This window comes from Leptodactylus fuscus, chromosome 3, assembly GCF_031893055.1.
Source record: "Leptodactylus fuscus isolate aLepFus1 chromosome 3, aLepFus1.hap2, whole genome shotgun sequence".
Lineage (NCBI taxonomy): Eukaryota > Metazoa > Chordata > Amphibia > Anura > Leptodactylidae > Leptodactylus > Leptodactylus fuscus.
The window spans coordinates 74,361,630-74,383,353 of NC_134267.1; the positions used below are offsets into that span (position 1 = coordinate 74,361,630).

General features: G+C 42.9%; 1 protein-coding gene across 2 annotated transcripts; it reads left to right on the plus strand.

Moving 5' to 3' along the window:
- Positions 1-7,366: 7,366 nt before the first annotated feature.
- On the plus strand, positions 7,367-21,105 carry MPC1 (mitochondrial pyruvate carrier 1). 2 transcript variants are annotated; one of them, XM_075267815.1, is made up of 5 exons: positions 7,367-7,711; positions 11,585-11,588; positions 17,842-17,938; positions 18,313-18,445; positions 20,680-21,105. In XM_075267815.1, the coding sequence occupies exons 1-5, from the start codon at positions 7,641-7,643 to the stop codon at positions 20,711-20,713; spliced, it is 339 nt and encodes a 112-aa protein (XP_075123916.1). In that variant the 5' UTR covers positions 7,367-7,640; the 3' UTR covers positions 20,714-21,105. The 2 variants fall into 2 exon arrangements, with proteins under 2 accessions (XP_075123916.1, XP_075123915.1); XM_075267814.1 differs by lacking the exons at positions 11,585-11,588; positions 20,680-21,105 and having other exon boundaries at positions 7,651-7,711; positions 18,313-18,449.
- The last annotated feature ends 619 nt before the right edge of the window (positions 21,106-21,724 follow it).

Sequence of the window (21,724 nt, forward strand, 5' to 3'; positions counted from 1 at the left end):
CCCAACCCCTATACCAACATGCCTCCGCAAGAACCTTAACATCCGCACGCTCTCAGACTCTCTCCTACCACTCACTGACATATCCTCACTCCAGGACGCAGATGCCGCTGCTGCCTTCTATAATACCATCATTACCTCAGCCCTAGACTCTGTGGCCCCCTTCACAAACACCAGAGCCCGACCAACCAATATGCAACCCTGGCATACTGACCTGACTAAAAAACTGAGACGTGCTTCACTGATTGCAGAACGCCTCTGGAAGAAAAGCCACTCCCAGGAAGACTTCACCAGGTATAAAGAGGCATTACTCACATTCAAGAACGCACTCACCTCTGCAAAGCAGTTCTACTTCACCACACTCATTTCTGCCCTATCATGGAACCCGAAACAGCTATTCATTACCTTTAACCTTTCTTCTTTGGCAAACTGCTCCAGGTCCCTGAGATGTGAAGGGTACCTTCTCCAAACTGCCATTTAGAGATCTCTCCACAGGTGTTCTATGGGATTCAGCTCTGGACTCATTGCTGGCCACTTTAGAAGTCTTCAGTGCTTTCTCTCAAACCATTTTCTAGTGCTGACCTGAATGTTCCTGTGTCTACCGTGCGCAGTGTCATCAAGAAGTTTAAAGATTTAAAGATTTCAACACAAGATTGTGCGGATGGTGGATAAAGAACCTCGACTAACATCCAAACAAGTTCAAGCTGCCCTGCAGTCCGAGGGTACAACAGTGTCAACCCGTACTATCCGTCGACGTCTGAATGAAAAGGGATTGTATGGAAGAATATCCAGAAAGACCCCACTTCTTACCTAGAGACATAAAAAAGCCAGGCTGGAGTTTGCCAAAACTTACCTAAGAAAGCCAAAAACGTTTTGGAACAATGTTCTCTGGTCAGATGAGACAAAAGTAGAGCTTTTTGGGAAAAAGCATCAACATAGAGTTTACAGGGGAAAAAAAAGAGGCCTTCAAAGAAAAGAACACAGTCTCTACAGTCAAACATGGCGGAGGTTCCCTGATGTTTTGGGATTGCTTTTCTGGCTCTGGCACTGGACTGCTTGACTGTGTGCATGGCATTATGAAGTCTGAAGAATACCAACAAATTTTGCAGCATAATGTAGGGCCCAGTGTGAGAAAGCTGGGTCACCCTCAGAGGTCATGGGTCTTCCAGCAGGACAATGACCCAAAACACACTTCAAAAAGCACTAGAAAATTGAGAGAAAGCACTGGAGACTTCTAAAGTCCAGACCTGAATCCTATAAAACACCTGTGGAGAGATCTCTAAATGGCAGTTTGGAGAAGGCACCCTTCACATCTCAGGGACCTGGAGCAGTTTGCCAAAGAAGAATGGTCTAAAATTCCAGCATATTATTAGCATTAAGTAGAGGGATTAGGACTGGATGATAGTGCTAGTAGACCCCAACTTTAAAGCCAATATGAGGGAATTCTTCCCTGCTTCACAAAAAAAAAGACTCCAGACTCCAGGAGGGCTTTCAAGACTTCCGAATTCAATGCTCAGGTACTACAATTATCTAAAACCATTCCTAGTACTGACCATGCCATCAATCTCTCCAAGCCATCTGTTTATGATGACCCTCTCTCCCCCACCCGCATATTACTCCTTCCCAACGACATGTCACCACCTACCATCGACCGGAGTATTGTTTTCCCCGCACAGTCAACCCCCTTCTCTTGACCTTCCCAGTTTTTCCATGGATTCCAGAAATCCATAAGTCGAATCTTTTTTTATGGCCTCCCCTCCCAACTAACCATGCCACCCATTCTGCATCAGCTCCCAACTCACCAATCAACCACCACATTATTACCAACCATTACCAGTTCAACAACCATAAGTCAGTTCTTCACCATAAGCAGACGTTTATCAACAAAAAGATAGCCCGAACCAGCACCCCCCATCCAACTTTAACCCTACTTATCATAGAGGACCAAAATTAGAAGCATTTTTTCCTCTTGTTAATGATGATTTTAGAAATTAACCACAGATCCATCCATAAAAACCTAACCCCCTCTGAACTTAGAGCCCTTCAACAATTACGAACTAACCACAACATTATCATTCGTCCTGCCGATAAGGGGGGGGGGGGGGGCGGGTTAGTGATTCAAAATACCCCCGACTATATCAAGGAAGCCTTACCCCTCCTTAATGATATTGAATGTTACAAATTCAATAGCAACCCATAGCACAGCAACATTACTCTCATCTCTCAATATTTAGAACTCATTCACTGAGCATCCCTGAACAATTTGCTCACTAAAAAAAGAGATGAAGTTTCTACATACTATTGAACCCCCGTTACCTTTCTTTTACCATCTGCCCAAGGTTATCCTATGTGGAAGTATATACAATCTATACAGAAGACTAGGTAAGGGCATGTTTGCAATCTACTAATACGTTCTCTCTACAAGTTGTCTTGTTGAATGTCATTATGAAACACTGTGCAGCACTGGAAGGGCCTATTACCAAAAAGCTGTTGGGTGAGCCCCCAGAACGAGTTCCTCTGGTAGGGCCTAGGCACTTCAGTCCAACACTGCTCACAGCTGTAGATTACCTCAGAGATGGGGTAGATCTATAGAAGGAGAAAACAACTAAAACTATTATGAGTAAGGACTTATTCACACCAGTAAAAAATGGCAATGTCTGTCACACAGCCATTTTACATGGCCAGCTTTTCTGACTGACAGTTTTTCACCATCAAAAAAACTGACATGCTTTACCTTTGTCTGTTTTCACAGACACGGACCCAATAGAAATCAATGGATCCAATGCAGCGACAAAACTACCGCCGTAGCAGCTGCTATGGGGGATACAGCCTTAGGGGGCCTGGTAGGACCTTACTGTTTTGTTTTTTTAGAAAAAAAAACCTCTTCCCGACATCCGCTGTGCTCGGTTTTTAACCTCTTCCCGCCGAAGACATTTTTTGATTTTCGTTTTTGCTTCCCCTCCTTCTAAACCCCATAACTTTTTTATTTCTCCGCTCCCAAAGCCATATGAGGTCTTAATCTTTGCGGGACAAATTTTTCTTCATGATGCCAACACTAATTATTCTGTATAATGTACTGGTAAGCTGGAAAAAAATTCAGAATGGGGTGGATTTGAAGAAAAAAATGCATTTCTGCGACTTTCTTACAGGCTTCGGTTTTACGGCGTTCACTGTGCAGCCAAAACGACATGTCCCCTGTATTCTGTGTTTCGTTACGATTCCGGGGATACCAAATTTATATGGTTATATTTACATTTTAACCCCTTAAAAAAATCCCAAACTGTGTTAAAAAAAAAAATTTCTCTAAAAGTCGCCGTATTCTGACAGTTGTAATTATTTTAAAAGTCCGTGTACGGAGATGAATAGGATTAATGCTGGGAAGACCAAGGAGATGGTGGTGGACTTTAGTAAACGGAGAAGTGCTCCGACCCCGGTGGAGATCCAAGGGACATGCATTGAGATAGTCAGGACCTATAAGTATCTGGGTGTGCTCCTCAATAATAAACTAGACTGGGCTGATCACCTGGAGGCGCTGCACAGAAAGGGTAACAGCAGACTCTACCTGCTCAGGAGGCTGAGGGTCTTCGGAGTCCAGGGGCCACTTCTTAGGGCCTTTTACAACTCTGTGGTTGCTTCAGCCATCTTTTTCAGTGAGGCCTGCTGGGGGAGCAGTATATCAATTAGGGACAGAAATAGACTTGACAGGCTGATCAGAGGGGCCAGCTCTGTCCTGGGGAGCCCCCTGGACCCAATGCAGGTGGTGGGTGACAGAGGGATACTGTCCATGGTGACCTCCATGTGGGAGAACAAATCCCACCCCATGTATGAGACCTTGATGGCAGCACTGTAAGTGACCGTCTGCTTCACAGCAAGTGTGAGAAGGAGCGCTATCGCAAGTCCTTCCTTGCAACCGCAATCAGACTGTATAATCTACATCAGTCCAAGCAAAGATCCCCCGCACAGAGAACTAATGATTAAGTCTTCCTTCTTCTTTTTTTTTAATGTAGATTGTGAGCCCCACATAGAGCTCACAATGTACATTTTTCCCTATCAGTATGTCTTTGAAATATGGGATGGAAATCCATGCAAACACGGGGAGAACATACAAACTCCTTGCAGATGGTTTTTATGCCCTTGGCGGGATTTGAACACCAGGACTCCAGCGCTGCAAGGCTGCAGTGCTAACCACTGAGCCACCGTGTGGCCCCCTTCTTTCTTCTTCTGTTCCTTAGCTGCTATGGACTCCTAGTATATCTTCTCTTCTCAGCATATGTGTGTCTACTTCTGTAATATAATACTGTGTATTATCGTGTATCTGTATTAATCTGCAGCTGTAACATACTGAAATTTTCCCACTATGGGACTATAAATCTTATCTTATTTGTGCGACTTTCTTACAGGATTCGTTTTTACAACGTTCACTGTGCAGCCAAAATGACATGTCCCCTGTATTCTGTGTTTCGGTACGATTCTGGAGATACCAAATTTATATGGTTTTATTTACATTTTAGCCCCTTAACAAAAATCCAAACCTGTGCCAAATTTTTATTTTTTTTTCTAAAAGTCGTCATATTCTGACACTCATAACTTTTTTTATACTTCCATGTATGGGGATGTATAGGGCGGCATTTTTTTTGCGGAGCCAGGTGTACTTTTTAGGTGTAAACTGAATTTTATTGAAATTTTAAAATAAAGAAACAGAAACACAGAACATTACAAAACAGCAAGATGAAAACGAACCAAAAGTAAATCCAATAACAGGAAAACAGTAAAACAGTGCCCAGAATGGGCTAAACAAGAGGTGCACGTGCCAGCAGTACACAAATTCAAACAATTCAAAAGGAGCATCTGCAGACACAGCACGGCCCCAAGAGTGAGACCAGCACAACACAGAACTAAGGGAGGACAAAACACCACAAGGACAGGAAACAAGAGAAGAGGAAAACAACAGCTAACATAGAAGTGAAAAATAGGGGAAGAAAGGAGAAGAAAAATGCCCCGCCAGAGGGTCTCGAATTTAGACGAATCCACAAGGTCCTCCGCTACAATAGCTTCCATCCTCCTAATGAGGAGGAATTCCTGGAGCCACTCTGACAAGGAGGGAACCACCGGGCTGCGCCAATATCGTGGAATGACCGTTCTGGCCGGGTGTACTTTTTAGTTCTACCATTTTGGGGAATTGGTATTGCTTTGATAATTTTTTATTTAAATTTTTACAGAGGCAAAACAGTGAAAAAAATGGCGGTTTGGAACTTTTGACTTTTTTTCCCGCTATGACGTTTACCGTACAGGAAAAATATTTTTATAGATTTGTAGAGCAGGCGTTTTCGGACACAGGGATACCTAACATTTATGTGTTTCACAGTATTTAACTACTTTTATATGTGTTCTAGGGAAAGGAGGGTGATTTGAATTTTTATTACTTTTTAATTTTATTTTTACTTTTTCAATAAAAGTTTTTGCATTTATTAGACCCCCTAGGGGTCTTGAACCCCAGTGGGTCTGATCACTAATGCAATGCATTACAATGCTAGTGCATTGCAAAAAATCGTCATAGAGCAGCCTACAAAAGAAAATCACTGCAGACCGGCCGGGGAGCGTTTACAAGTCTCCAGGCTGTCATGCCAACATGACGTTGGCCCTGGAGCATGCTCTAGGCGTCAGTGATCACTGGCATAATGGCGGCACCCATGTGCCGCTGGAAAAAAGGTGCCTTAGTCAGCTTTGACCGAGGCGCTGGAGGTGTTAATGCCTCCAATCGGTGCGGGCACCGACCGGGGGCATCAGCGCTGGGTGTCTATGTGTAAAACAGTAGACGGCCGGCAGCTATGGCGGACACCCGACTCCTGGGTGGCCACCATAGTTAAACACCCGGCGTCCGCCGTAGTATTACGGCGGATATCGGTAAGGGGTTAATAGTACTATCATGAATTTGTCCTGCAAACATTTAGACCTCATAGCTCTAAGAGCAGAAAAAATAAAAATTATTTGCTTTGGAAGGTGGAGGAGTCAGAAACAAAAATCAAAACATGTCCAGGAAGGGGTTAATAGGCCATTACCTGCTAGAGTAACTCCATCAGGTTACAGGTCCTATCTACTTACCAATACCCATTCCTGCTCATAGGTGTCTCCACATGCATGGGGCTCCCTGGAGGACAGAAGGGGAAGCACAGGTAGCCATGAGCAGAAACGGGGATTGGTAAGGCCACGTACCCACAGCAAGAATATCTGTTGAATGAACCCTGTAAAATTTAACTCGTGAAGTTTGCCTGGTGGTTCCCTTCTGCTCCCAGCAGAACTCCCTGCTATCTTCAGGCCTCTTTAGTGACGTCATATGGGTGAGGTCGGTGTAATGACACTGGCATCTGTGACATCATTGAAGAGGCCAAAGAGATCAGGGAGTCGTGCCAGGGCCTTCATTTATTATACACTGTGGTCTAACATGAAGGGGCCACTATGGAACATTTTACAGTGTGGAGAGGCCACTATTCAGATATCTGTTTCCCATGTGTTTAGCACATCTGTTCAAAGAATACAAAAAAAACTATGCAAAGGGAATCTCGTTTTTGCATCCTTAGGCCAGGACCCCAATGGCGTATACGCATCATGTCAATTATACTTACAGAAACGCCGGTGGCTTCCCTATAGGTATAATTGAAGCAAAGTCCACAGAGGAAACCTCTGCAGCCATTCTGTGAAAAATGCTGCGACAAAAACCGTGTTGCGTTGCGGCCAGTTTTTCCCATAGCACTCTCTTTTGCTGCAGCAGCTACGTGGGGCCTTAGCCTTAAATGGATGCACTTTAAAAAAAAAACAAAAAAACCATGACCTGAATGGAACCTTATACTGCAGAAACACTAAACAGAAAGCGCATGTGCAGACATTGTGAGAGCAGCCAGCTAGGTCCAGCTCCTCCACGTTGTAGTTATTGACACTTTCTATTCCATTACAATATTTGCAGTATAGATTTATATAATAATAGTGTCAGGGCTAGAACTCTACGTCAAGGTGAACTGTACGTTTAGGATTTCGACAAGTCCCATGCAAGAGAACCCGAAGCGAAGCAGTGTAGGTCACCATTCCGCCTGCGCAAGAGGTCGTAGAGGACAAGGTGTCACGACAAGGAAACGTCACACAACGCCGAGCGACATCGTCTAACCACGTGATAACTTTTACGTTGTGCGCGTCAGAGGGCGGGGCCTTAGTGATGAAAGGACGTGTTCACGCAACCAATTAGAAAACCCAATGAAGACAAGCCCCCGGTCCCTAGGAAAAAAAAAATCCAGTGCCCGCCTGCAATGAATGCCAGTGCGGTCACCTTGCCAAGGGCCCGGTGATAGGGGGCAGAGCTTAGACATTGCCGCACTATACAGTCCGCGTATTTACGTTTCATCACAACTGCTGTGTAAACTGCGCCAAAAATAAAGACTTTCTATTCCCGAAACGTGTACGAGCCAAGCGCGAGGATCCAACATGGCCTCGGCATGCCTTCAAACGCCCTTGATTCCTTAGTTGACGTCAAGTCACGTGGGTTCCATGCGCGTTCCCGTTTGCTTAGCCGGCTTGTTGTTAGGACGGGAGTGCTCGCGGCTGGGGGTTCAGTAGGTGACTTGCGCCTGGTGCATTCAGTGTGAGCTGATATCATGGCAGGAGTATTGGCCCGCAAAGCTGTGGACTATGTCAAGAGCAAAGAATTCCGCGACTATCTTATGAGGTGAATCTCGGGGAGGGATCATGTGATGTGGGTGATGTTACTGCCCTGAGTGGCCATTGTCACTCCTGTGCCCTCTACCAGGTCCACGCCAAGTCTCCTCCAAGGAGCTGTGCTCCGGGCTAGGCAGAGTGCAGAGGAAAGGATATAGTCATATGGTAATGATAAGGGTATCTAAAGCTTCTAATCTCAGTATTTTCTCAATCAGTAATGCAGATCATAGTAAGTTGTGTGATGTCTTAGTAAAGAAAATGCCTCATTACCTTTTGTAGCTTCCCTCTTAGGGCTAGTTCACACGTGAGTAATAGGGGAGGTTTTTGACAGCGGATTTCGCGTCCAAAACCTCCCCTTATAATGGTGGTCTATGGAGACCGCCGGGCTTCTGTTCTCCGCTAGCGGCGAGCTGCTGCTAGCGGAGAAAAGAAAGGACATGTCCTTTCTTCAGGCGGAAGCCGCGCTGTCTCAGTCGCGCGGCTTCCGCCCCCCGCAGCTCCCTCCTATGTCGGCTCATTCATTTGAGCCGACAGCAGAGGGTTAAGCCGCGACAGCGATGGTCGCGGCGGGCGGGTTTTGACAAGAGAGAGACGCGGCTCGCCGCGTCTCTCTCTGTGTCAAAACCTGCGCGGGCAGTTCACGTGTGAACTAGCCCTTACACTAGGTTCACACCTGCGTTCAGGTTTCTGTTTGTGGGGTCTGCTTCAGCACAACATGAACGGAATACCCTTGGGAAAAAAGCAGAAATCCGTGGACCCAATAGAATATAATGGGGTCTGCCTGGTTTCCGCTTAAAAAAAGACAGAAAGAAAGCGGAGAGAAAAGACATTTCTCGCTGCATTTTTTTTTAAGCAGAATGGGGAATAGAATCCCCCGAGCAGAGATGAGGTGCAGGTGTGAACATAGACTTACCTGCAATGATCAGTATTTGACTTGTTTTTTAAGATCTAATATTCCTGCTGATGGAGCTAGTAATGTACTCACCTCTCCTGGATCCTCAGTTTCCAGGGGCATTTGCTCCGTTCTTCTGTTTATAGGTCTCATGACTGATGTCAGCAGAGATGCCCCTCTGTGCCAGGTGATTGCTACAACCAAGCACAGGCCTCAGCAGTGACATCTTTACAAATTGCATGGGATTTGCTTACTACTGACATCTTATTGGATGCAGCAGTAACTTGGCACCACCTGGATGACAGGCAAGGCCTGTAAATGGAGGCGGGGAACCGGGAAGAGGCGAGTAATGTTTTTAAATACAGTACAACTGGCAGCTCTTCGTCTGCCCATCCCACCCCCTTTAAATTTTTACGTGACAGACTTGGTGTCAGCCAAAAGTAAAAACAGATTGGGGACCAAATAGAGACTCTCCACTGGATCATTCATAGTATACGGGCAACAAATGTAGAAGGAGCCCTCCTACATGCAGGATTTTCTTTCTTGTCAGACTAGGTCTGCACCTGCACCTGCTACATGTTCAGAGTTTCCGTCCCTGAACCTGCTTTAAATAAAATGCAGAGAAAAAGTCCTGCAAGCAGCGCTTTTCTCTTTGCATTTTTCGTCCATTTCGGGTGGAAACCTAGCGGAACACATTATAATCTATGGGGTCTGCGGGTAACCGCTATCTTAAGCTTGTTAGGTTTCCGTTTGGGGGTCCCCGAGCGGATCCCCAGTACGTAAAACCTGAACGCAGGTGTGCACCTAGCATCAGAAAACTTTTTTTTTTTTTGTTAGACCCCCTAGGGGTCTTGAACCCCAGGGAGTCTGATCACTAATGCGATGCATTACAATGCTAATGCATTGCGAAATACCAGCTCTTTGAAACTGAATGACAGGCCAGGGAGCCTTCACAAGGCTCCTGGCTGTCATAGCCACAAGACACCGGCGCTGTAGATTACTCCGGATACGGGCAATCATAGGAAAAATGGCGCCTTGGTCGGCTTTGACCGAGGCACTGGAGGGGGTTAAAGCCTGCGATTGGGCACCGATCGTGGGCTTTAGCGCTGGGTGTCTACTGTATAAAACAGAAGACACCCGGCAACTATGGCGGCTGCCATAGTTAAACATCCGGCATTCGCTGTACTAGTATGGCGGGTGCCAGGTGTTTAAAGAGGACCTTTCATCAGATCGGGCACATGCAGTTTTATATACTGCTGGAAAGCTTTCCCGATCTGTGCCCGGTGTAAAGCGCTATCGGTACCGTAGGGCTTTACAGTCAGAAGGGCGTTTCTGACAGTTAGCCAGGGACACCCTTCTGCCCAGCTATCGCACTGTACTGTAGAGTGGGGAGGAACTCCCCCCTCCCTCTGCTCACACAGCTCGTCCATAGACGAGTATTATCAGGAGCGGGAGGGGGGAGTTACTCACCGCTCCACAGTACAGCACGATAGGCGCTACTGAACAGAAGGGTGTCCCTGGCTAAGTGTCAGAAATGCCTTTCTGACTATAAAGCGCTACGGTACCAGGACCGATAGCGCTTTACCCGGGGCACAGATCGGGAAAGCCAATAGTGCGCTGAATTCAGCGCACTGTCAGCTTTCCAGCAGTATATAAAACTGCATGTGCCCGAACTGATGAAAGGTCCTCTTTAAGGCTGAGGCCCCATGTTGCAGATTTTGCTATGTTTTTTGAACCAAAGCCAAGAATGGCTACAAAAGGAATGAACAGTATGTATAAAGGAAATGCTCCTACTTTTCCCTTCTGCTGAATTCACTCCTGGCTTTGGCTCAAAAAAAACTGCAGCAAAATCTGCAACTGAAAAAAACTGCGTTTCCGAAACATCAGGCTTCAGCCTAACTCCTTACAAAGCTAACATATTAGGTTTGTAAGAAATTAAAGGGGTATTCTCTTCTCAGCCTTTCATGGCAGAGATGAGAATATTCGTGCATCCAGCCATCTGTGGAAGGCTTGGTTCACTTGCATCAGTGAACCAAGCCTTCCACAGATGGCTGGATGCACAAATATTCTCATCTCTGCCATGAAAGGCTGATTACATACTGACACCTTCTTATGCTGATGGCAAACGCTGTCCATCCCCTAGAGGACAGATAAGATTAAAAGTAGAAAATTGTAAACAGATCAGAGATAAGGATATTTATTATATGTCCTTATTTCTGTTTACTCCGTGTCAAAATCTTGACCATTTTGCCCCATGTGAACTAGCCCTTAAGTGCTTCCTTTTATATTTTCCATTCCTTTTCATGACCCTCCATTTGTTGCAAAATCTGTAACAAATAACACTGTTTCCGCAATATTAGGCCTTAGTCTAAGGGCTCGTACACATGGGGCAAGAGGCGGCAGATTTTGGTGCTGAATCCTCCTCAAAATCTGCTCCTGCCGTTAGCGGTCTTTTTTCCGCTAGCAGTTTGTTCCCGCTAACGGAAAAAAGAAGCAAGCTGCCCTTTCTTCAGGCAGATTCCGCGGCTGATTCAGCCCCAGTGGCAGAATTCTGGCACACCACGGGAGGTCCTGTATGCCAAAACTGAAATCAGTCAGGGACCCTGGAGTTTTACTTATAGACCACTTTATAGGGATTCTATCATTAAAATCCCTTTTTTTTTTCTTGAAGGGAAGGAGCACTGCACTTTTTAGCTTTTGGGGTACAGCTTTAGAGGGACCCTCTGGGCGCTATGACGTTTTTGCAGAGCCCTGGAGGTGAAAGTAAACTGGAATTGCCCAAGAAGTGACCCCATTTTGTAAGGGCAATTTTAGGGTCTCTGCAAATGTGGCATGGTGTCCAAACACCAACAATCTAAATCTGCACTCCAAAAGCACATATTGCTCCTTCACATCTGTGCCCTGCTGTGTACCCAAATGGCGGTGTATGCCCACATGTATGACACTGGTGTACCCCGGATAAGGGAAGGAGCGCTATTTTGATTTTTGGAGCACAGTTTGGTTTTTGGATGTCACTTTTGCAAAGCCCCTGAATTGCCAATAAAGTGGAATTCGCAGACATGTCACCGCATTTCGGACACTAGCCCACTGATGGGATTTATCAGGTGGTGTAGCGAGCGTTTTTAACCCTTGACTGTTGCATTTATTTAGTTTCCAGAAATGAAATTGCACCTTATAATGAGAAGCTAAAAATTAAATTTTTCCAGAGATTCGCCATTGTAGTGCCCGATATGTTGTGCCCAACTTATGTCAGCAGAGATACACACTCCAAAAACTGGTAAGTGGGTATCCCGGCCACAACAGATTTTAGAGCATTCCTCTCTGATACAAGGCGGGCACAACATATTATGCACTGAAATGCCGTATTCCTGGAAAAATGGTCATTTTCACCTCTCACAATCAGCTTCGTATTCATTTATGGATAATAAGTTATAGCAACATTTAAAGGGTTAAAAATGCTCTCTGTACCCCTGGATAAATCCTTCAGGGGTGTAGTTTCCAAAATAAGGTCACATATCAGGGGATTCCACTTTACTGGTGTTTCAGCTCTGCAAAAGTGTCATGGCATCCAAAAACCAAACCGTCTGTGCTTCAAAAACCCAATAACCCTTCTTCCCTTCTGTGTCCGGCTGTGCCCCAATATCAGTTTATACTCACATATGACATTACGTCAGTTATCCTAGGTACACCAGTGTCATATAAGTGGCATAAACTGCAGTTTGGGCGCACAGCAGGCCGCAAAAGGGAAGGAGCGTGATGCGGCTTTTGGAGTACAGATTTTGATGTTTGGTATCTGGACGCCATGTCATGTTTGTAGAGCCTATAAGGTACCAGAAAAGTGGATTCCCCAAAGGAGTGACCCCATTTTGAAAACTGCACCCCTCAAAGAATTTATCAGGGGGTGTAGTGAGTATTGGTATCCCGGACGTGACTGCACAGCAGATGGTGAAGTGGGAATATATAAGCAGTGCGGAGAACATTGCAAACACCAAATTCCCTACTATGTCCCAGTAGCTCCTATGATTGGGGGAGTCACTTTGGGGGTCATTTCTGGTGTATGTTCCCTCATAAGCTCTAAATCTGGGGTGTCCGCTAATATCCGCTCACACAGCTTATATATTCCCTTCCTGCCGCAGCCAGTTGTATTTGAATAATTTGGCGATTTTTTTTTTTTTTCTTTCACATTTTTCTGGTGACGTGGCCATATAAGGGCTTGTTGTTTGCGGGATGCGATGTTTTTTGTAATGACACAATTTTTGGGTGCCTACAACTTACTGAATACATTTTATGAACTCTTTTTTTTTTTTTGCTGGATTTAAAAAAATAAAATCAATTCTGGCATTGCATTTTACCTTTTAAATTTTGCGCCATGCAGCATACAATATAAGTAATATGTGACCTTTATCCTGCGGGTCGGTATGATTACGGCGATACCTCATTTATAGTATTTTTTTTATGCGATACTAATTCTGCAAAACAAAAACACATTTGGGGACATAAATCAGTGATTTTTGCATCTCCATCTTCTGAGAGGAGTAGAATTTTTATTTTTCGGTTGACAGTGTTGGTTGGGGGATTATTTTTTTGCTGGACAACCTGCGCTTTTTATTGGTACTGTTGTGGGGTGTATATGACTTTTTGATCACTTTTTATAGCATATTTTCTAAGGTGAGATGGTGAAAAATCACTAGTTCCAGCGGGTTTTTTCCATTTTCTTTTCTTTTTTTTTTTCCAGACGTTCACTGTATACATTAAATATTATTTCAGTTTTATTGTACAGATTGTTACGGACGCGAAGATACCAAATATGCATTTTTTAAAATTAATTTTTAGATTGTTTTTTTTTTTTTTTTTTTTTTTTTACAGAACTCATTTTCTATAGAAAAATACATGATTTGGGGGGCTTTATAACTTTATTCATTTTTTTCAAACACTTTATTTTTCACACTTTTCATTTTTTATTTCACTTGTTTATGTGTCCCTTTTAGGACACTTGATTCAGCAATGATTTCACTGCTGAATCAATGTTACAGGCTGGAGACACAGGCTGCACGTGTCTCCAGTCTGTTAGACTTATAAAGCCATAGTCGCTCCACTGTAAGGGATCATGGGAGGAATATGCAAATCTGTCTCCCAAGAGCGACTATGGATGTATAAGTCTCCACACACCTAATAGGTGGTTTCTCCTTAAAGAGTAACATTATCCCCATAATCTGGTCTCTCACTTCTACCAAGTCAGTTCTCTCTATGCTGCGCTGATGAGGTCCAACCAGACCGAAATGGCCGTCCGTAGCTTAGAAATTGACTTGGTAAAAATCCCACATTATGCAGTAAAGGCTTCTGGGAAAGTCGAGCATGATGTTCAGGGTGCTTCCTATAGAGGGCAGCATAACAGAGGCACTGTCTCCCTATTTACATCTTGGGAGACAGATTTGCATATTCCGCCCATAAACAAGAGGAGGAATAATTTCACATAGCAGGCAAATGAAGCAGCATTTCTAAAGCAATGTATTTAGGAAAATGCTTGAAGTTACATAAGTTAGCAGTACAGATACCGTGTTTCCCCAAAATAGGTCATCCCCCGAAAGTAAGGCATGGGGGAGGTTTTGTTGAATTGCCTAATATAAGGCACCACCCAAAAATTAGACATCCCCCAAAAAGTATTGCAGCCGACTGAACACTGTGCGCAATGTTCCGTGTGCACAGGAAAGCCGGCTGCTGCCTCTGCTGTGATACTGTACGTTGTATCCACTGTCCCTGCTGCTGTAGGATGAGCTGGGAGATGCCTGCTGTACATTCACTGTGGTAAGCATCGTATGCTGTGGGGGTCCACTCTCCAGCTCATCCCACAGTAACCAGAACAGTGGATACAACAGAAGTGGTATTATGGCAGAGGCAGCAGCCGGCTTTCCTGTGCACACGGAGCATAGCGTTCAGCCGGCTGCAATGCCTGTGAAGTGGGGCTCTCCAGCGCAACTGCTGGAAGCCTCGTCCACCTCTTCTGCCGCCATGACCAACAGCAGCACTGGCGCTGCTACAAAGATGGGGAAGGTAAGTAGCATACCTCAAACCCCCCCCCCCCATCCCCTAACTTCCTGCACTACCTACAACTGGCAGTCATGCCGGTGCTCCGCTAAGGAAGCGCCGGCATGACTGCTGATTGTCCCCCGCTCCATAAGACATCCCCCGAAAATAAGACAGGTCATATATTTAGGACGAGAATTTAATATGACATTGTCTTATTTTCGGGGAAACACAGCAGGATCCTTGAGATGGTTATACCCCATTAGGGCTAGGGATACATGTTGAATTTAGCTGCAATTCCTGTTGAACAACCAAAACTTGCTAGCTCACCCAGCATTTCCTTAACTAATATCAGTGAATGGAGTTGCATTGTAACCTCCTACTGTGCCGTGACAGCAAATTCTGGTCACAAAAATGTAGAGCAATGTCGGACTATAAATTGCGGTCGCTGTAGATTAAGGGTTGCAATGTGACTACATTCACTAACATTAGTTAAGTAGTCGAAAGGCGCCCTTGAGATATTTGGTCGTGTGACTGGAGTTGTGACCAAAGTCACAGTGCAGCCCTATCTTAATTGATTACAGCATTTGTTGACCTCTTCTCTGCCGTTGGTGATATAAAAAAAAAAAAAGTTAACGGAACCTGTAATCAAAGTCATATACCACCAGTACAGCAGGTCTGGTATCTGCTTTATATTCTGATGATCCTGGACTGAGGACAGAGCTGTTGCATACCAGTGTTAAATGACTTTAATCAATTACATAATTTACTGAAAAACAACTGGCAATTAAAGAAATAACCCAGAAAATTACAATAGTCTTCTCCCTACAGAATAAGAGAATCAGCTGTCAGTTTAACAACAGTACAGGTAATGGGATAACAGGTATCCCCTTAGCTGGCTGTACGCTAGAGCTGTTTCCTCCATACCTTTATATGAGGGGAGACTGTAAGACTCGGCTGATTAAATTGTCTGGCTTATACAAAAATTGAAAAATGCCTGTGTTGGGAAGGGGTTAAATTGAAATCTACTGTTTTTGTTGAATTAGGGTAGGGCCACATACACCTTTTATTCCTCCTTTATTCATACTGAAAAGCATGAAGTGTAATACAATATATTGGTCTAGCTCAGTGATTCCCAACTGGGATGCTGTGGAGATCTACCAGGGGAAAATAGAATGCTGATGTAGTTGAATAGAAGACATGCGGCTAAGGATGCCAATGTAGTTTAGAGAACAGAGGAGCAGAGTGGGGGGCGCAGATAAAGGGGCCGTTCACACGGAGTAAACGCAAACTGATTATGGCAAAATACACATGGAAAAATCAGACTCCCATTGACTTCAATGCCATTTTTTACATGTGTATTTTGCCATAATCTGCTCGCGTTTACTCCGTGTGAAAGGCCCCAAACACAAATGGCCTAAGGCCTATTCTCAAAGCTGTGGAGGAAAGACAGCAAGGATCCCTGCAGATCAACTGTTCTGGGATAGCACTGTTCCAGGTAAGGTTTACATGCTGTGAACGATGTGAAGTACTGCAGTGTCCAATAGACTGCTAATAATGCCGCTATACATTGTACAGGAAGTGAGCAATGTGGTTTCCAGGCATTACTGGGAGTCATACTGTCCTGTTTACGTAAGAGCTGATCTTTGGGGTCCCAGCTGTCAGATCACTGAGGATCTAATATTGATGTTCACTTTAAGGGTCTGTTCTGATTATTCATATTGATATAAGTTGTCAGTAAACTGTAATTGTTTTCTTATTTCTGTTTGTTGTTCATATGTGCTGATTTGCTTATTTTATTTTGCTTTTCATTGCTTGTCCTGACCACTTTGTCTTTTGAATCTGTGAAATAATGGGGACTGAATCAACAGTACGGTAAGAGAATCTGCATGCCCTTCAGAAATGTAGATATTTAAATGTTGTTACCAACTCTTTAAATTGTTGGCCTACCCTTAATATAGGTTAATTTTTAGATTAGCGGGGCTGTTACAAACATTGTAACATTGGTATCCCATACACCTGAATTGGGCGCCATTGCAAAGCTTATCTGCTATATAAATAAATTGATGATGATCACATCTTGTGAAAACAGACGTTTTCTTTTTTTTTGGGGGGGGGGATAGCCCCTTAAAAACTTCCTTTGAAAAAAGACATTTCTTATAACAGCACTTTAAAGCGTAACTAAACTTTTGCATAACTTCTGATTTTCTGACCGTATGTTTCATTAAAGGGGCTCTATCATTGGGAAAAATAATTTTTAACTAATCATATCCTTGCATAGCCTTTGGAAAGGCTATTCCACACCTACCTTTGGTATGTAGATTGCCTCAGTGGTTTTTGAATAAGTCAGTTTTTATTCATATGCTAATTAGACTCTTGATGCACCATCATGCACTCCTCTTTGCTATTGTTTCCTATGGGTGTATACAGCACAGTCTGCTGCTGATGATGACTTCCTGCTTGCACACGCAGATAGGAGAGAATAGCAGAGAGGAGGCTGCTGGGAACTTCCTGTGCTGGCTAGAAGCTAATTAGCAAATTTTAGCAAAAAACTGATGCAAATAGATGCACATCCGTTAACGGATCAGTCTTTTTGATGCCTGAATTGACATCAGTTTGCATCAGTTTTTTGATTAAAATAACGGATCCGTTTAACTGATCAGTTAAACTGATGTGAAAGGACCCTTAATTTGTTAATGATCAATGTTTTCTAACCACAGACTCTTCCCGCACAACTTTGTAGTGTAAAACTATAAAAATGCCTCTGGTATTATATGAAAGCTGAGAGATATTATTAGTCCGGGATGTGATATATATATATATATATATATATATATATATATATATATATATATATATATATATTTTTTTTATATATGCAGCATGAACTACCCCAAATAAAGCTCAAATTTCTGTGTTTTTAATTGGTGATATCTCAGGTTGTTCTATAGCTATTACTGGTTTCTTTGCAGCATCTCTGCTTTCATGTGATACTGAAATCGTTTTTATAGGTGGTATAAAAGCAGTGATACAGCCATCCGAAGTGACCATCTTGCTTTAAAATTTGGACACGGACTGCTTTAAAACTGTATGAGTTGGGAAACTACACCACTGATCCTGATGCAGAAATATTGAAAACTGTGAAAAATTGATGTTCTACAGTGAAAGCATTCACAGATGTACTTTGTGTATTCTAAATAATTTATTGCTGTCATCCCATGTAGCACTTCTGGGGACCAGTCGCTAACTGGGGACTTCCAATTGCTGCTATCAATGATATGAAGAAATCGCCAGAAATCATTAGTGGCCGTATGACATTTGGTAAACTTTTTGTTTATATTTCTCCTTTTACTATTTAACAACTCTTTGAAAAGTTATGTAGACACTGGTAGTGGCACCTATTCCTGTTTCTACCCCAATGAAAAATTTACTTAAAGCAAGGTTCACACCTGCTTGTGGTTTCCGTTCTGACCTGATAAACAGAAATCCAATCCACTTAAAAAGTGGTTACCTGCGAACCACATAGACTATAATGGAATCTGCTGGGTTCTTCCCCCCCCCCCCTTCTCTCCCCTTATATACTCATTTGTGCACATCTCAAATGTACTGCACAAAGACTAAACCAGTGTCTACAGCTTTGTAAGTTCACATATTCTGAAATATATCTATAAATATATATTTTTTTTTCTTTTTAGCCCTCACTTGCTATTCATTACTGTTCATGCGGTTTGCTTACAAAGTGCAGCCCAGAAACTGGCTATTGTTTGCATGTCATTTTACCAATGAGTGTGCACAACTAGTTCAAGGAACTCGGCTGATCAAGTACAAGTAAGTTCCACTTTCAGTGAAAACTTTATATGATCGCTGTGTCTTAGCAGAACTTGAACTGATTTCACTTATTTGAAGTGTCCTCATTAGAGATACGACGTGATACATTATAGGAGCTCTACTAAGTTATTACAAAGGGTTGTCATAGTATTTTTGGCTTCTGGTCTCATCAATGACATGTTACTTCTGAAGTGGTCACCGCTGAGGCCTTTAACCTGCTGCAGTGGCCACATGACACAAGAGAAATATCATACACGGACTTCAGGTGTGACTTGCTACAGAAGTCGCCTCTGGAAACAAAGGACCTGGGAGAATGTAAAGCACCATAGAATTAATGGTGCTATATAAATAAATATTAATAACTTTTAACTAGTTCTTGCCCTGTGACGTACCATTATGTCAATGCCGGGAATCCATTCCAGCAAACTGGAGTAATAGTACGTCACAAAGATGGGTCCTCCTCCTGTAACAGCTGTGATTGGTGAAAATGCTGTCCTCTGCTGTTTAACCCCTTAAATGCCACCATTAATGATGTGTGCAGTCCCCATCAGCACCCCTAAAATGCCTTGTCATGGTGACTGGGGGATCTACTGAAGTCACACACAAGCCTCACTGTAAAATTTTGCAATTTTTTGCAAATGAGGCTTTAACTTTCACTTTTCAATAAGTAATATATATAACAGTCCATGGAGTCTCATCTTCCTCTTCGTTGGTGACCGCTATATGGGGGGGTGGGGTGGGGCGGGTGTATTGGGATAAATATAACAGTCCATGGAGTCTCAACTTCCTCTTCGTTGGTGACTGCTATATGGGGGGGGGGGGCGGGTGTATTGGGATAAATATAACAGTCAGTGGAGTCTCATCTTCCTCTTCGTTGGTGACCGCTATATGGGGAGGTGGGGGTGGGGTGGGACTGTCACAATGTAAAATACAAAAAAGGAGCTTCATCCTTAAGTACCAAACAAGGCTATGTCTTTAATAGGTTAAAAAAAAAAGAAAGCTACCCCCTTTAATATTAACATTGTCAAGTGAAAAAAATGCCATATTTATGCCCAACTTTTGTCAAGAGAAACCAGTACTCCAAAAGCAGTCATACCTGGGATAACCCACTTATTGTCAGATATGTGAGCATGAACTGCTGTTTGGGCACAGAAGATGAGCTCTGCTGTTTTTCTTTTGAGGCACAGACTGACTGGTTTAGCTAACTTTGAACAGCCCTTGAATTTCCAGAAAATTTAAAGCCCTGAAATTTTTGGAAGCTACACTGTCAATGGTGTAGTTTGCAAGTTTTCCCACATATGGGATATTTCTGTATAAATTGTGAGATGTATTTTCTCCTTTTTCCCTTTGTAAATATGTAAACTTTAGGGCTAAATGAATGTGTTGTCAAACTGGGGTAAAAAAAAAAACATGTCCTATTACAATGTACAATTAAAAAAGAATTTAAATTTTACCTCCATTCTGTTATCATTCCAGTAAAAGGACCTTCGCCAGCTCCACCACCTCCCTCAGTAGGTGCCACCCACTGATTCTAGTGCAGTTAGAATTTTCTCTTTATTTCCAACACTTCCCAAGTAGTCAATTCAGTTAGAGAGCCTAAGGCTGGGTTTTTTTGGACCGGAATTTGACTCGGAGGCTGCCTAAGATTCTGGTCCAAAAAAACGGCTAACCGTGACTGGATGCCGATGCAGTGCAGCGGCATCCAGTAGTGGCATTCCGCTCTGGATTAGGTCCAAATGAATGGGCCTAGTCGGGAGGGAGGTGTCGCGAGGCGGATGTCCGCAGCTGAATGAGCCACGGAATCCGTCTCAAGAAAGGGCATGTCGCTTCTTTTTTTCGCGAGCGGGAACAAACAGCTCGTGGAAAAAGGAAATGACCGGCTCCCATTGATTTCAGTTTTTATTTGATGCAAAATATAATGCCTGTCTCTGATGGCTTTGGTTGATTTGAGAACACAGTTCATTTAACAGGCACATTTTAAAGTCTGCCTGTGTTGCAGCTAAACCAAACATAATGGTGAATGAGACTGTGACTTATGGGACAGTAGACCTGAGTTCAAATGGCACTTGCAGTGAGTTCTGGGACTGCACAAGCATGTGTGAGTTCAGTCTACAACACATCTGTAAAAACCCTGATGCTATTTTCCTATAGGATTCCTAAAAGCTTGTTGACATCTCTGTTTTGAAATCTAATTTGTACCCCTAATGTTTTTTTTTTTTTTTCTTTTATTCTAGTATGTCAAAAAAAGAAGTGGCTGAACAAAAATGAACAACCCGTGTTCATCCTTGAATACCTGCCTTGAACTAATCCATAGGATCTTGCCAACAGTTTTTTGTTTTTTTTTAACCCAGCACTTAACATCTTCAATTACACCTTTAACTTAATAGGTTCTGTGTATACTTAATTTAATTTCCATTATCATCATACCCTAATACCTACTGGTTTACTTACAGGCCTAACTCTGAAACCAGATGAGCCTATTGGTAAAGATCGAGGCTATGTTGGGAGAGAATGGCTTGGAGTTTTAATGAACTGATATAAAGAAAATACTGCAAAGTGATCTTACAAATGAAGTTGAAGCATTTGTAAATAGTTCCGGGTATTCATATATCTTATGAATTTTTAAGTGAACATTAATAAAGATTAATCTTTCTATGAGAGCTTAATGTGTCTTTGTATAGAGCTGCAAAATGTAGGGTAGCGTTATAATCTCAAAGTCCCAAAATAGAAATCTAAGCTTGGGTACACAGAGTGGAAATACTGCATATTCACCACTACAGAGAATAACATTCTGCATTCTTGCAAACTGGATGACATTTTAAGAAACTTTCACTACACATTGCTGAAAAAATCAGGTTTTTTTTTTTTGTTAAAATGGCAGCATTTTATTTGTATTATGGCCACAACATCAGTGAGATAGATAGATAGATGGGATTATTATACACACAATGCTGTGATAATGTCTAATAGAGAAAACCAGTAATGAGGAACTTGGTAAGACTGAGGGATATTATAACTAGCTAGAGAGAGAGTCACCCAAAGTTCCCAGACACCCAATTTATGTATGTGTCAATTTTGGGGTCAAATGGTTCAGGCATTTGGATGCCAACACAGAGCAGACAGATAGACAGACATTCACTTTTAAAATACAGATTATCAAAAATAAAACCAAAAACCTTTTAAAGGGGCTAAAGACATGCATTGTACAGCAATCCAGATACAGTATGATCTACACAACATAGGTAGTTATAAAAAACATAATTCTAAAAAGAGATGCAT